The 16,772-nt window shown below is 33.8% G+C and overlaps 1 protein-coding gene across 1 annotated transcript; it reads right to left on the bottom strand.

Moving 5' to 3' along the window:
• Positions 1–215: 215 nt before the first annotated feature.
• Positions 216–9,066, bottom strand: LOC134229059 (bone morphogenetic protein 3-like). Its single transcript, XM_062710795.1, has 3 exons — positions 8,488–9,066; positions 2,710–3,635; positions 216–1,916 (listed from the first exon to the last, which is right to left on the bottom strand). The coding sequence occupies exons 1-3, from the start codon at positions 8,762–8,764 to the stop codon at positions 1,725–1,727; spliced, it is 1,395 nt and encodes a 464-aa protein (XP_062566779.1). The 5' UTR covers positions 8,765–9,066; the 3' UTR covers positions 216–1,724.
• Positions 9,067–16,772: the final 7,706 nt, after the last annotated feature.

Below are 16,772 nucleotides of genomic sequence, written 5' to 3'. Positions count from 1 at the left end.
AAGCAAGAACAACAGCAACTGGGGTTTAATACATGATGGACTGGTAATGATGTTTAAATTCGATATTGAAATTGATATTTCTTTTGATGGCAGGCTTATTCATGAAACTATGTCTTGCTAGAAAACCTACATATGAATTTGTAGTGCTCCATTTTAGATCATAGAGAGATCTGAGAGGTGTATACTTTTATGCCTATCGCTTCCGAGGCTGAAAGCAAATATTATGCTGATTTTAATGATCAAAAACATAAAATCCCTCAAAAAAAAAAGACAAGACATAAAAATTGAATTACAACAAGTTTAATAACATGACATTTCAAGTTCAATGTTAACTATTTTATGTACAATAAAAATACAAAATAATTAAAACAACAATGTAGATTGCATGGCTTTTTTTTGATAGTGGAAATATATTCAATAATTACTTGGAAATACAACATTCCACGCAAATGCACTAACAAGTTGATGAAGAGAAATTAATGTTTGCTATTTCAAAGATGCTTTATGGATATTGAAGCAGAAATTAAAATATGAAATGCTGTTAAATTTATGATGAAATTATTGATGACCATGAAGAAAATGTATATCATGATAAATAAATAGTGAGACAGGTGGGGTGACAAAGTATTATCTGAAGAAAAAAAAGCGATGCATGAAATTAATGACAGGAAATGCTTGGAAATGTCAAGAATGCATTGATCTAGCAAAACACTCCAAATTGCTGTAAACAACCCAAAAATATACGATTCTAAAATCCTGAGAACATCCTAGATATTGTTACCTGTAGGCTGTAAGAGGATGGTGTAGTTAATCGTTAGAATCGTGCTCACATTAAAGAATAATAGTTTTAATATTACCCAAAAATTAAATAATCTGTTTTAAATTGTAAACTATTCCTTAGAAAAAAACTTTTTACTTTTACTTTTTGGAATTATATACCAAAAATAAATATATGTAAAGTGATATTTGATTATAGATAAAATGTGCTGTTTTTTAATTGCAAAAATATATATTTTTTATTAAAATATTCTGAATTTCCTCTTTGCAGGTGATTATTTTTCCTGAGATATTGTGATTTAATTGGGAAAAGTCTCTTTGTTCATAAGAAATCCAAGTTACCCTAGTTTAATAGCATTCGTTGCAATTGCAACCAAGCGTTTCTAAGACTCCGGACTTTGCACAATATTAAATGATAAGAACAAACAATGAATACGTATTTAACAATAAAATCACAATTTTTTTAGTACTATTGGCGCTTTTTATAGCGTCTCCTCTCAAAATTCCGTCATCTTGTGCTGGCTAGTTTTAGTCATGAGGTAGATTTCACACAAACACTGGCCCTGTCCTGAATGAAGTCAAAGTGAAAAGATGGTCACCGTAGCAATATGTAAACAAAAAAATTAAAAATTATCAACAATGGGGACAATTTGGATTTAGGGTCGCGGGCTTCTGGAAATTCGCTTCGAACACACGTTTATCAATACACTCGTCGCTCTGATGTCATACTGGCGTCATTTAAAAAAAAAAATTGCATTGGTATTTGGCATTTTATACGGTGAAGTTCATCTTCTTCGTCATCGAGTTTGTAAATTGGTTCATGTTCCTATAGAATCATCAGGGATATCGCTGATTCGAACAATTTCACTTCGAACGAAATCTGGTACAATGTACTCTGAATATTAAAAAAATATTCATTCCAAAAAATTATTGGCATTATTTTGGATCTACCTGCATGCACAAGAATTAACTGTCATACTTGGATAATTTTTTAGGACAACATTTCTATTTTCGTCAAAGTAGAGAAGCGTCACAGAAGACATGGAATCGGGCACACAACACGGTGCTGGAACGTCGGTGTATATTCCAATAGCGTGGACCATACTTTGAATTGTAGCGTGGTTTGAAGGTCTCAGTCGCTATAAAAAAGAAAATAATATATATTCATAAATAATGTCTTCACTGGCGCTTCACTGTGTTGGGGATTACTGAAGATTATCTTGCTTTTGATTCCTGTCAATTTTTTAAGTTAAGGATTATGACAAAAAAAATTAATCGGGAAATCTTCTCGTGTATTTCAACAACTATACACAAAAATAATCCGACATTTCAGTTAACTACTCATGCTTTTCAAAAATACTATGTTGTTTTCTAAATACCAGAGTAAAAAGGGTCTTGTCAGCTTAATCTGAAAGCCGTGAAGATTTAACAGGGTGATCATATACGAGATGTGAAGATTTCACTTTTATGAGTTGTAAACAAGAGAAACAAATTACAATTCAAAAGTAAACAAAAGTTTTCTGGAGAACTGATCTCGAGTGCTATCTATAAACACATTGATCAGATTTCATCCATCAAGGACTCCACGTCCAGACTGTCAGATAAAGCAAGACGTGGGGACCATACATCGCTGACACGCTTTGAACATTTCACTTTACATTTCAGATTAAAGATCGAGATGAAGGTTGAAAACCTCGTGCTTCTCGTTTTGGAATTGTGATTTACCGTCCAACGTTAGCAAAAATGTTTTCTCAAAGTAACATTTGGACAATTTACGATCTATTAGATTCTAACATACTTAATACTCAAACAGTGTGTCTAATCTGGTCTCCGGTGAATACTGGGCTTTGTACCGCTTCGTGCTCCCCCACAAGTTAGCGATTAGATCTCAAATTACTTTTTTAACCAAAATAAGGGAAACAGGTACCTTACCTTTGTTAGAGGAAATGGACATGATCCTGCGCAATAGTGGGCCTCAAAAGACTTGGGGGATATGATCCAGTCTCCCCATCCAATGTCCGCAAAATCCACTACAAGCTTCTGGCGACCACAAAGATGGCCGCTCTTTTCCTCCGTAGCCATATTTTGTTTCACATTTTTCCACTCTTTCGGAAACACTCTATTCTTCCGCCTGTTTTTCTTCCTCCTGTTTTTCCGCTTTTTGTGCTTCCTCCGTTTGGCTTTACTTGGGTAAGGTATAAGTCTAGAGCCAGGGTTTTTGTTTCGATTTTGTCTTCGAGTTTGGAGAATACCCGGGTGTGTTTGGGGAATGTTAAATTTTCGCTCTATACGATCATAATCATCTGGATCTTCCGGAATTTCATTGTCATATATTGACCTTTTATCTCTTATTTTAATATCTGTCACCACATCAGACAATTTCTTCTTTTCTGAATTTTTATTATTAGAAGTAGACTCACTTTTGATTTTATCTGCTAAAGAATCTAACTGATCAAAACGACTTTCTTGAGTATCGTTCGTGTACACAATTAAAAATGGCATGGAATGATGGCGGATGAATTTTCTTAATGCAATGTCTCTCAGTTTCCCATTTTGTTTCTCGGCTTTAAAATTTAAGGCAAATAAATGGGGTACTTTTCGTCTAGCAGCTAGACAACTACCGACGGCCTCTGTAACATCGTACCACTGCCAGCCATACGACTCAGCTCGCATGGTAATTTTTCCTTCCTCAGACATGTAATGAGGGGCTACTTCATACATTTTTAATTCAATGTCTTTTTTGGGATTGAACCGTTTGGGTTTCCGTTTGTACAAATGAATTTCTGCGCTCAATAACCGCTCTGTTCGGCGTATGGACGTCAGGTTAAAAATGAACATGGTCTCTCCATTCACCGTAGCTGAAAAAAGAGGAAAAAACATATTTAGATTTTATATTAAATGGTTACATTTGTCTTTAAAATGTGCTACACCTTATTCAAAGGAGTGTTCACAACATTAACTGTTTAAAGATTTGCACTAGTGGGTTTTTTATCAAATATCTTTGATGTTCTTAATTTCAATTTCTCATACGAGTAATAAATGCAGGTCTTTATACTAGAAGTAAATAAAGAAGGCAGAATTGTGAACAACTCATATTGATATTGATTGAAATAACATTTAATACTCGGCTCGACACCATTTGATAGCATATTAGACCTGATTTAATGTACCTTGAAAATTCTTAATGAAAAATTAAGTGTAATTTGTCAAAACACTTTAAACTTTGTAGATTTTCAAGCATGGTCTGTCAAAAAGATACGGTGTATATAGAGTTCTGAAGACGTGTTCGTTCGCAAAACTTTGAAAAGGTAACAAGTCTCTATTTCTATTTTTGATGAAGAACCCAAAAGAGCAGTAAATTTATAGATGGTAAATGCCCTTGTTCTTTGATTGATGTTCCAGCAACTAGGAGCTCTTTTCAGGAGCAAATCCGTAACTGGGTGCTTTTGTTGAAACTGTTCTGATAATAGTTGAATAAACTCGCGGCATCCCGTAATTACCATTTATGTCCAATCGGCGTTTGTGCGATAGCATGCTGAAAGGTTATTATTACCTTTCCTTTAACAACCGTTTTACAAGATTTGAGTGACTTGCGGTGCAAAGGTCGGTGATTTTCAAGCTGTTTAAGAACGAATTTGTACCCCCAAAAATCGCACCCGCTAACCACGACTTCACCTTGTCTTCCCGAAAACATTTTTGTTAAATCTAAAAAGCAAGTCATTCCTCACCGTCAACATGAAATCGATATTTTTGCAGATTGCCGTCGCTGATGGCGACTGTTTCGTTTCCTTGTACTTACCAAAGAAGAAAAGCCAAGGGTCGTACACACTTTTAACTTTTGTTTTAGTATATTTTCGACATTGTGTATCAAGACCAAAGAAAGGAATTTGAGACCAAATATTTTCGACAAAATATGCTTACGCCTCACCTCATAAAAGAAGCTTTCTGCAAAAGGTCACATATTTGTATTTTGCTCGATTTTAAGTTCGGTTGTTTTCTTTTTATAATTGAACTCCATGAGTTTTGCTACATACCGTGAAAAACAGATATGTAAGGTACTTTTATTAAGCCCTACCATGAATTCCTTTACATTTATGTAGGAGGTGGGATATAATACGTCTTTTTCCTTTTCATATTTTTTTCATCCATGTATTTTTCACGAATGCTAACAGTGGTCATGTATGTCAGTGCGTTTAACTTCTGTTTCCCAAAGAAAAGCATGAAATATCTTGCTATTCCTATTAAATTCCGATGGATTTCTACATATTGCCTTTTTTTCAAAGGAATGGAAAACAAGGTATATATATCAATGTCAATGCCGCTGTTTTTGCAAAGACTGTCTATTTTTACTCAATCATTATCCTTATATATGCCTTGTTAATGAATCTGAATGTAAATTATGAACTAAAAATGAAGTTCCACTCCCGGACTGGTACCCGGTGAAATTTTATATACCTACTCCCGCGCCGCAATGTTGCACGACAAATTGGTTTGTGTTACATCATCGGTGCCCTCGAGTCCGGCGGTATATTCCGCCACAGTGTTTTACTATGACTCCTTTGATTGTATGAAGATCTACATAGTTTAATTGTGTTGAAGCACTATTTGAGTTGAGGTGCCTATTTAGTGGAGTGTTACCTGAAAGAAGTGACATGCGATTATACAAAGATAAACATCTGCGCCATAATCACCTTACATTTGTATTGCTATAAAATCTCGGACACTTAGTCTACCGGATGATAAAATATTATTGTTATTGTCTAATCAAACGCTCTATTGACTGTATAAAAACGCCAATGAATGCGGAAAAGGATATAAAATATGGGTCACATTTGTTGGAGTCGAATACTTGGTATAAAACAAAATATTGATGTAGATTTTCCTCTTGTTTTACTTTGTAAAGGGCATACTTTCTTATCAATAAAAGCTCGCTCTCATCTTAACGCATTCCTTTCAGAGATCAGCCAAATCAAGCGAGCGGTCATTACGGGCAATTGTACCATACGGCTGACCACTCGTGCTGGCGCCATAAGTGACAAGGGTATCCGCGCCGTCAGCTGATTAACTATTTATGTATCGTAATATTTATGTGATTTACAAAGTCATAGGGACAAAGCTTATCGACCTCACTAAAATTTTCAAACAGATATAAAAAGGACGAAGAAAATTTACATTAATAGGCGACCTTGTTTCAAAGGGTAATTGCAAATTGACGAGACGTGATGTCCTTTATCGTTTTGCAAGCGAAAGTTAAAAGTTTATTGAGGGGACTTTTATTGACAGGGGTCTCTGTGAATGAGATGTAAGATTTATACTCCCAAATAGGCCCCATGATACCTCTCAAAAACTCAAGTAAAATTGCTTAAGTTCGCGGAACAAACAAAAAGCCAAACAGTATTTCCTACAACAAAGTAGACAGTAAACTTTATTGTCAATTAAATTATTCATGATAGAAAAAGCTGCTTTCTGAAGACGTGCAGGGAGGGTGGCGACACACAAGCAGACTACGGGATTCCTTTCTCAAACAACACAATTTCCTCCCACCGCCATTTGTACCAGAGGGTAAACAGTCCAATGGTAACAGAAAGGGCTCGGAACAAAGGTTGAGACAGCAAATTGGTAGATGTAGAAAAAATGTCTCCTAAGATGTATATGTCAGACTTGCAAATACTCGATAGGTATTAGAACTGTTTAAAAACTGTGCCCATAATACAGACCTGGCGACTCATAGCGAAAAGGGAATGGGACCAATTTGCTTTTGGCCTTTTTTATTTCGAGTGTCAATAAATATAATTTTGAATGGCAGAGAAAATACATGATTATTGACGTATGCATTGTAGTTTATTTCTACACCGTGGGTATGTATACTTAAATACTTTGATATGCTACATTATTTTCGGAAGTTCTCTAGTTATTTTAAAAGTCGTAAAATGTCAAACATTTAAGGTTACTTAATTTGGAATTTTTCATTGCTTTGAATCGAAAGGGTAGAATTTTTTGTTGATTCTTTTATTGTAAAGTGTCAACTTAATAGTTTATAAATTCTTTCCGGCAACAAGTAGAGAGAAAAAAGCCTCGTGGTTGCAAATAAAAAGTGTCAGAAATGCTTTTTACGTATTTCTAATTTATTTGAATGTAATTTAATCTATTTTATGTCGCTTTTATTTTATCATGGCGAGAAATTTTGCATTTCGTGAAGATAAGTATTATTTTACTGTGATTGCACTAAAAGCAGTCAAAGGGTTTCTCGTTGTTTATACGAATTTAGGAATTAAGATATTTAGAAAAGTCGTCGGCGACCTTTAATTGGCAGATAGGCATCAATAAACCATAGTCCTGATTCGCCATTAAACTCATGGGTGGTATATATCATCGGCAAATCACACAGATGACATCTGGTTTCTTCTTTTACTGAATAAACTCGCTTATCAATGGTCTTGTGTACATATCGTAAACTAATCTTTTGTTGTGTTGTAAAACAATTTGCAAGATTATATATCTGGTCTTGCGGCTTTTTGACCAAGGGCGCTGGCATCATTAGAATGCGACTGTCAACACATTTATGTACGACATTACTTCGTTTAGGGCATCTTGTTAGCACATCTTTGACAGCCAGGTTTTTTTCACCTTGCACGGCGAACAATACGGAAAATTGATTATATTAAAAATACCCACAGGTTTCACCCTGCGGGAGGCAAAACAGGCATCGGTACATCTTAATTATACTGCCAATAAAGCCGAGTGCCATCACACATCCCCGAGATTTGTGATACACTTCTATGTTATGTTGAAAACTGTTTCGTTTAGTTTGTTCATTAAAAGATAAACTATTTCAAGTTTAACGCGACTTCTGGGTGTAAGTTTTTGGTAAACCTTGAATAAAAACGACAATGTCTGTAAAGATGTTTGATTTATCTTGTCTGCACTGATTTTAAACCACTGTTTTATTAACTCAAAGAAAATTAAGAGTCCATTGATGGTGCAGGTTGAAAATTTAGCACGACGCGTCTGCCATTAGCTTTGGAGCCTGTTACTACTACGCCAAAGCTAACATTCACATTTTTACCAATCACACAAAGTGTTTTACAAGCGAACCCAAGAAAATTAGGCGCCAAAAGACAAGTGCCCTTTTTCTATTTCATTGTTAAAAAAATAACTGATACTACCTTTCGAGTTGTATTTCATCTAACACGATTGGAACAAAATATGATATATCAAAGAACATAAGAAAATAAAAAACGCCCTCCCAAATATGACACTGATTGGGAATTAATTACGGCTAAAAGTTGTACCGAATTTAACCTTGGTTGAACAGGTGCACCATCAATGGTTGTCTTTCAGAAGGCACGAGGACTGTTGGGTCTCGATTCATTGTCACACAAATGGATTTATTACAAATCTAATGAGTAGGTCTGTCATTATGAAAAATCATTTTTGACATCAATACCAAGGTTTAACACGTGTAAAGATATGTAGAGAGTGTAATTAGAGAAAGCGTATTTAGTGTCAAATCCACTATTAGGATTTTTCGATTGGCAGAATGTACCCCTGCGGTTTGTCATTTCTCTTTCAGGACTTTGATTTTTAATTTGGGCTTTTCGTAATTAAAATGTATGCTTCCTTTTTGACAGATACATGTATAAAATCAAACATGACTTAAAAATAATACAAAATTAAATTTCTCTTGAAATTCTTTCGGATATATCCTACCTATTTCAGCATGTATACTTCTAACGGTATTTCCAGATAAATGTCCCTTGGAAATGCGACTGTTTTTAAACTTTTCGTACAAATCCATCATGTATTGGGGCGCCTGTTCCGATAAGAAATTCGGGACTGTCTGAAGTTTTAGATAGCGTGCTGGAGATTCTTCAAAACCTAACAGCGTCCGAACCGCTTCATGAAGAAGCACATTTTTCTGGTCAGCACTACCTATTGTTACACCCAGATAGGTGTAGAAAAGATACACTAAACTGCACAATCTCATGGTTTTTCAAGTAAAATTTGTAAATAATCCCACTATGAATATTTACTTCTAATGTAACAAATTTTCTTTTTCATGTAAATATTATCCGTAATGTTCCATGATGTAGAACCGAAGCCATAATATTTTCATCTTCTGAATTATTATTATTCCGTTTTATCACATTTCTCAGGTAAATTCATGTCGCATGTTGGTATAAATCCCATGGAAAATAGACTTTCATAGTAACGCACTTCCACTCATGCAAAATGGCAAGTCAAACCTCAAGAATGAACAAAAACTTTACACATCTAAATGATATAAACAAACAGTGTTGTTCTTTTATTTAAAAAATCGTTTTAGATTGGGTACAATCCTTACGAAAAAGATATGTCAATAGCTCCGACGAAGAGGCCCCGCCCCTTATGCTATCGAGCGTGCGCAACCAGTGGTGATTTATCAATTTTTAAATTGACGTCCTTTCATTCATACCTACATTGGCTTGATGACTTGATGTTCAGAAGAACTTGAGGGTAGTTTGTGTGTGTGATTCGATTTGTTTGGGTAATCTGCTTGTGATCCCACTGATGGATTCGGGATGGGTTTTCTGTTTCGCTTTAAAACTAACATACGGACCTTCAACTTCCTTACTGGTTAGAACGCTCTCTCTTTCATTGGGTATGAAGAGAGGTTTAATAACCGATTGCGTGTTGTGGAAGTAGTTTTTGATATTTATTTAGTTTTATTATAGAAAAGGGCATGTTAAAGTACTGGTTAAATCATTTAGATCCAAAATTATTTTGCAGATTTGTTGTGTTCTGTTACTAAAGGGATTGAAAAAATATAATACTTGGATTTATTATGTCCCTTCAGCCATAACAAGAAGCAAGCAAATGCAAAAAAAAAAAAAAAAAAAACGTCTCCAATGAGTTTGGTTTGCCACGAGGCAATACCACAACAATAAGAGTCTAAGAGACTTTGCAAAAGCTGGTAAACTGTGTAGTATTTATTACTGTGCTAAAGGCGCTTTAACTTTTAACTGATTAGCTAATGAAAGTCAAGTACTAAATAAGTCGCCAGGAGCCAATTAGCGCTCCCGTGCCTTTGTCAGAGTTAAGGTGATTGGCTCCAAATGTCTGTACTTTGATGTCCACTCTTAGTCCCTATTAGTTTCTACCTCTCCTAGGTGTATTTACTAAGGTCATTTCAGGCAATGTTGCCGATTTATACGTAACCAAGTTTGGTCAACGTAATCCAGAAATCCGTATGCAACCAAAGATATATATAGCGAGGACTAAATAGGTTAACTCGTTTATCCTATTTATTGTATGTTTTAATCTCATATAATTCATTTTTTGTGTAGAAAATAATTCCAATCGATCAACTTTGTACATTGATTTTTTTTTAATTGTAACATGGATATGAAAAGGCCTATACAGTAGTGGAAAATAAATGTGAAAGGAACAAATTGACAATCATTTTGATTTGTAATCGCCATGCTTCAAATACTTCGGATAAATAATTTTCCTGATGAAAAAATTGGAAAATATTCATGATTGTTCATTAATCATGTCATTTATTCAAATGACAGATGTGTTGAATAAAGTTCTTTGATCATAGGATACTTCGATGATGGACAATCTGTTATTACTCAGATTTCTCGTATTGCACCTGCTCTCGCCTCATTTGTAAAGAAGAAACAATATGTACATATTTATATTTTATATATTCATCTTATATTTATAGAGGGTCGTGGACAAAGGTAATCATAGACAGAAGATTGAAGAGAATTTGGAAAAATAATGTTAAAAATCAGCGGGGAAAGGTTGTCATGGAAGTGTCTTCCTACTTTTTTTTTTTATTAAAAGGGAAAAATAATCATATCACCAAATTTTTAATTTTAATTAAAATTTGATGGAAGACAGAGGCCAAATATAGTAACGATCAAATTTGTTTCTTCTGTCATGTTATAAATTTTGAATTTACCAGGTGGCAGTAAATACAAAATTTTGTCATGTAAATTTTGTATTTACTGCCACTGGTATTTGAAAATTTACAACATGACACTTCAAATATCAAAATATTCTTATTTTAACAGTACTTGGTGTCATAATCACATCAAAAAGATTTCAACCTGTTGATGAAAATAATGCAACAAAGAGGATGCAAGCGGTTGGTTGTGACATGTCCTAAACTGTTAAAGTATTTTAGTGATGTAAGAATGCGTAAAATACAGTCAAGAACTCATTGATAAAAATTAATAAAACTTTACTCAATTTACATATTTGTAGTATTAATTATTTCTTTTTAATATGAAATGGAATGATATTATATGATATTTTGATATATTTCCTAATTTCTGTATTATTTATTTTTTTCATATCTTTTATTATTATGGGTCAAGCAAATTCAACGTTAATTCTTCGAGTTCTGAACAAAATTCATGTCCAGATAGTATTTTTTTTTTCAACAGAAAATTTCGATATTCAATGGTTTATACCTTTCATTCATTTAATTCTTCTTGTGGCTTCTTTCCAACATAGTTTACAAAAACTGCAGGACATACATTTTTTAAACTGTGTCACAGGTTTACAGACACGAAAAACCCCAAAACAGAATGACATCAATTTATCAACGTTTCATGTGTCAGCTCATGATGTATCCAAGGATTATAAGTCCACAAAAGGAAATAATGCTATCCCCAATCTCATCGTTAATCTTCGAATCTCCTTTTTCTTTAAAACACGAGCACTTTCCCATTACTGGCCTTATGACATGCTAGCTTCTACTTGCACTTTAGCACAGAAAGACCGCTGGTACCAAAACTTGTAAAATTCCTTGACAAAGTGAGAACGCCTATGTTTCTGTAAATGTCTTACATTTTTAAGCTATGGCAATAATTTTTGAATCTAAAGAAAATTACAAGATTTTTGTAATTTTGTTAAGAAATAAGTGCAAATTATATGGCCCGTATTCAATGGAGAGGAAACTCTTAATCGCGAGAAGTTGAGAAAAGGAAGTTCCTGTTTCGCTCGATTTTAATGCCATGAGGATGAAGAAAAAAAACACTCGAAAAGATATTCAGAACAGTTTTTAAACATAAAATTTTGATATATAATTATAAAAGTGAATCATTTCTTGCACGAATATAATATATAAAATGTCCTATAAACATAAATTAAAAATATATTTTAAAATTTACTTATTATATATCTTTTGAGATATAAAATCAAAGACGCGTACTTTGATTTAAGAGTACTTTTAATAGTTTGTATAAAATATATAATTTAGCGGGTAAAAGTTTCTAATTTCATTTACAAAATACTACGTTGTCAGGAAAGACTAAAGAAAAATAATCAATAACTTTATAATACAGCTGTCCTTCGACAGGTGCATCGATCAAGTAGAGACAAGTACTTATTTTGTTGACTGATCCAATGGTAAAAAATATCAAATAATCACATATATACCCGATTTCACACAAACCCGATAGAATATACCGGTTGTTTAGGACCTCTCACATCAGTAACAAAATCTGACCACAAAATAAAGACCCCTGTAGAGGAAAATAAACATGATCATCATTCATACTTATAATGTGGGCTTTCAGAAATGGTGTGAGAATTCGACTTACTAGTTACTTGTCTTGAAAATGCAACTGTTGGTGTTGCCAGTAATTTTATGAAATTACAAACAGGTGTGAGAAAATGTTAGTAAGAGTTATGTTCCCCTCAAGGGAAGAGACATATTGCATGCTGGTTTTGATAACCTTTGGTAAGGTTGTCAGTCTGTCACAATGTCATGTCCTGGTCATGAATTTCAAACCCAAGTGTGGAATTGGATCCAAAAAAAAAAATTGCTTTGACCATGACCATTTATCATATCTCGAAGGTCATGGTCGTGTCGCCAAGAACATATATTAATGACTAGGGAAAAATTATAAAGAATAATTATATATCTATTATCATCTTAAACCACAAAATTAAGTCTATACCAAATACACGTAGGATGATATTTCTAAACAAAATTTTTGATTTCGGATTAGAACAGAGCATGTCATGTCATCCATACCTGACATTTTCTATTTCGGGTTTCTTTGGAATAAAACAAATCTCTTTGTTGCAGGAAACCAAATCCACCGGGAACAAGATTCGGCGTCAGTGGTATTATAATGTCACGACAAAATAGCTAAGCGTGCCACAGATGAATATCTTTTCTTGCTTTACACAGGATACTGCCAATATCACGTGACATACAATACTGCACCCGATTTGCATAAAACATTATACTTCCGCAGGAAAAGACCTCGTCTGACCACATGAACTGATAATTATCCACTAGACATCAAACAAGCAGATATCTATCAAGGTGTGAGCTGATAAATTACATTAATTTAATTTTTAGTGCAGTTTTATCAAGCCTCCGTTGTAATTTTCGGGAGAGTTTGGGATTGATATTTTTCCATGAAATCATGCAGTCGTTGTTAATGAGCCGTTTTGACATCTCTTATTATGTTGATACTTTTTACTCCGTATCCGTGACTCGCTGTTTGTCCATCAACTGAAATTTATTTGTTTCTTTGATGTCAAAAAAATCAATTTGTATTTTGTAAATTTTCATATTCCATGTCTGGACGTATATATCTGCCGTTTACCTTTTACGTATATAATGCAATGTGTGATACTAAATTTATTATACTATTTCTTTTTTTTTTAACTTCGAATATTTTAATGTTAAGATGAACAATATTGCTGGGCATTTCAGTGGATAAAGTTTTATATTTTCAAGTTATTTTTGGAAAGGATACATTTAGGCAAGGCTTTATGAAATGAATCGGAACTAGAACCCTCTTCGTCCATTTTTAAACCTTGCCCGTATCTTTGAATAGAAATGGACAATCCCTACCTCTCATAGTTCTCGGCAGACAGACACACAGACGTCAGTCTGACAGTGATCCCTAAGTGTAGCGCTCTCTGCAGGCGACACAAAAACAGAGAAATTATAATTTTCATCATGACGTCACAACTAAAACTACGAGACGGTAGACACATCTGCAAAGTATAAAATGATGAGTGAATGTCTGTTTAGATTGAGCCAGTGACGGTTTACATGATATTAATAATTATTTCTGATGTACGGCACCGTCCAGGTACGGACGAGGGCGACATGACAGAATGTCTAAACATGTTCAGTGGGACAAACTGTTATTTAATTGGATAAATATACGTCAATTCATCAACAAAAAGAACAAGAAGGTAAACGGAGAGGTGCTATCGACACGTTTTTGAAATAGCATGGAAGCAAAACAATTTCTTGCTTTTAATTTTTAAACGTTAAAGCCAATATCAATAAAAATTTTGAAACTGCCTCCATTTAATTCAAAGGTTACACCACTGTGATGATACTTTCAATAGAAGATAATCGGACAAATGGAGAGCAGTCAACGTACTGACCTTGAGATACAGAAGACAATGTGCTGACCTTGAGATAAGAAGACAATGTACTGACCTTGAGATACAAAAGATATTCGGATTTGTACTGCATAAAGATTCGATAATGCATACCGGGGAGAATATGATGAATAATGCCCTCTTATGAACAAAGTACGAACAATTCTTTTGCCGCCAAAAGCGGTCCGGGAAATATAATAAGTAAAACTCGTTCTTTCAGTCTTGGTTAAATTTCCATTTGCATAGTTTATATTTTCATTTTCAATGCATGATTTTCAATTTGCATTGAATTATTATACATATAAAAAATGGAAAAATAATGAATACAAATGAAAAATAATGAATACAAATGGAAAATTATACAGTATAAATAAATGTTATACACAAAATGTCAAAAATTATTCAATACAAATAGAAAAGATCAACGATCGAATTTTGCAAGGTTTGACATGCCATAAATGCATAATGATAGTTCATTGTGTATACATGATGAGTGGGGCATATAATTCTGTAAATAATTAAGTAAAAAATAATGTCTAAAAAATGGAATTTCAAATATTGTCGAAAACGGTTTGATTTTGATGACCGCAAAGGGGTTCAACAGTCATTACACATACATGTACACATGAAGCTATTTGTCAAGTAGGAGAATAGTACACGTGAGTTTTGTGGCTCATGGGTCTCTTCTTTTTCCTATAAATGACAGAAAAAAAAGAAAATTATAATAAATAAAATAACATTGTTACGATTGTCGTCAAATGAGCCGTCGCCTCTCTTCGAGGGGGGCACTAGCTTTTAAATGCTGTACTAGTCTTATCGAGCTGGAATTCATTACATTATTTTTTTCAACAGCTTAATCCGTGGTGAACAAATATTTAGAAACGCACTTAGTTGTTTGTTTTTCGACATCCATTTAGATTACAACTAGATATTGATAATTTTATGTTGATTGTAAATACTGTGTATTGAAAGAAACGTGAAAAAGTGTAAAATAAACTAATCGGTAAATGGAATTTACATGAACCATTTGAAAATAGCTTTAAGAAAGGTAATTAATTTCAATTTGATAAAAGAACGCCATGAGTAGAGCTTATTGAAAATTAACTGTTATTTAAAAGGGACTGATAGCTGAAATAAATAACCTACAATTTGATATCAAAGATAAGTCTTCATTAAATGAAGTTTCATTTTTGAAAACAAAATTTAAGTACATGTATATTCTTTTGTTAATAAACCAAACTTTATTAACAAAATATCTGATTTAATTGGGGGAAAAAGCGCAAATTATTTACTGGATATGGCAAGTACATCAATCGAAGAAATTTGCAAATGATAAGCATTTTTATGAATGTAAACTTGTATATATCACAAAAACACGTTATTTCATTATCTGGCTGTGATAATAATCAACACTTTAATTCTAGACTAGCAATCTAGAGCCGACAATAGAAAAGATAATTCCTGGCCACTCACTGTCTGAACAACCAGTATGTTCCTTAGATAAAGAAGGTGGGGCTAGTCAAGGAAAAAGGGAATGTTTTTGTGCGCTGTTATCTAATACCCACACAGCGAGGAGGACTTAAGTATCTACAGTCTTCTTTTAAGTTTGGGAAATTGTTGATTCGACCATTGATAGGAGACAACGAAATGATACGCGACGCCCCAGCTATACCTTTTGATTACGTACGATCCCTTCGTTCATACTTCACGCAGAAGACAAGATTCTAGATTGTCCGACCTTAAACCTAGAAGAATTTTACAAGTCGTAAACATCGAATGAAAAAAATTCAATAAGTAACATTTAAAATAGGTCTCTGCGTGCGTTTAATAACCTAATAAATTGTAAACATTAATTTTTGAATTCTACTACATGAATTTCTAACGGTACGTTTTTGTGAGTAGATAAAACGAGAAAAGTGTATGTTCTGAACTCGGCTACTCAACAAGAATACTATGACGAGGGCAAATTGTGGTCTTGTTCACGGAAACCCAAGACCATTATGTCGTTATATTTAATATGCCCACCTACGAGGACATCATATATTTTCAGAAATAATTTGCAGTCAGAAAGATTTGGTTGATGATAATGCAGACTATATGTACGTATTTTAATAGGAAGACAGGCTATCGTAATTATATGCAGTAAAACTATTCAGTTCCATTTCATTCAAACATGAATTGAAACCGTCAAATTTAATCGTTTGTTCTATATTAAAATGCAATTCATATTTTTACCAATATTTTTACATATTTTAATGACGAAATAAAATATTTAAAAACAACAACAACAAAATATATAATTGAGATAGTCCCCGAAAAAAATCTATATATAGTTCAGGAACATCTCGATCGTGCCTTTTTAGTGTAGTCTCCTAGAATTAATAAAGATTGGGTAATTCAGGAACATCTCGTGTCTTCGGAACAACGTGTTGACAGGAAGAGTTCTCGTATTGTGGGCAAACAACTACAAGGTGTACAGATCGAGCAAAGCCAGATTCCGCGGAGAGCAGCGGGTTACTCCGCTCCTCGACCATCGGACGACTAATGAGGAGCCAGCAACACGGACAAATTGATCACGACGT

Source organism: Saccostrea cucullata, unplaced genomic scaffold (genome assembly GCF_032062105.1).
Source record: "Saccostrea cucullata isolate Sc308-1 unplaced genomic scaffold, CSIRO_AGI_Scuc_v1 ctg724, whole genome shotgun sequence".
Classification (NCBI taxonomy): Eukaryota; Metazoa; Mollusca; class Bivalvia; order Ostreida; family Ostreidae; genus Saccostrea; species Saccostrea cuccullata.
This window is presented reverse-complemented; position numbering and strand designations above follow the sequence as displayed.

Coding starts and splice junctions, on each gene's coding strand:
- LOC134229059 (XM_062710795.1), bottom strand. CDS start 8,764: ATGAGATTGTGCAGTTTAGTGTATCTTTTCTACACCTATCTGGGTGTA. Junction 3,636..8,487: donor AAGTATACATGCTGAAATAG/GTAGGATATATC, acceptor CTCTTTTTTCAG/CTACGGTGAATGGAGAGACC. Junction 1,917..2,709: donor GTCCATTTCCTCTAACAAAG/GTAAGGTACCTG, acceptor TCTTTTTTATAG/CGACTGAGACCTTCAAACCA.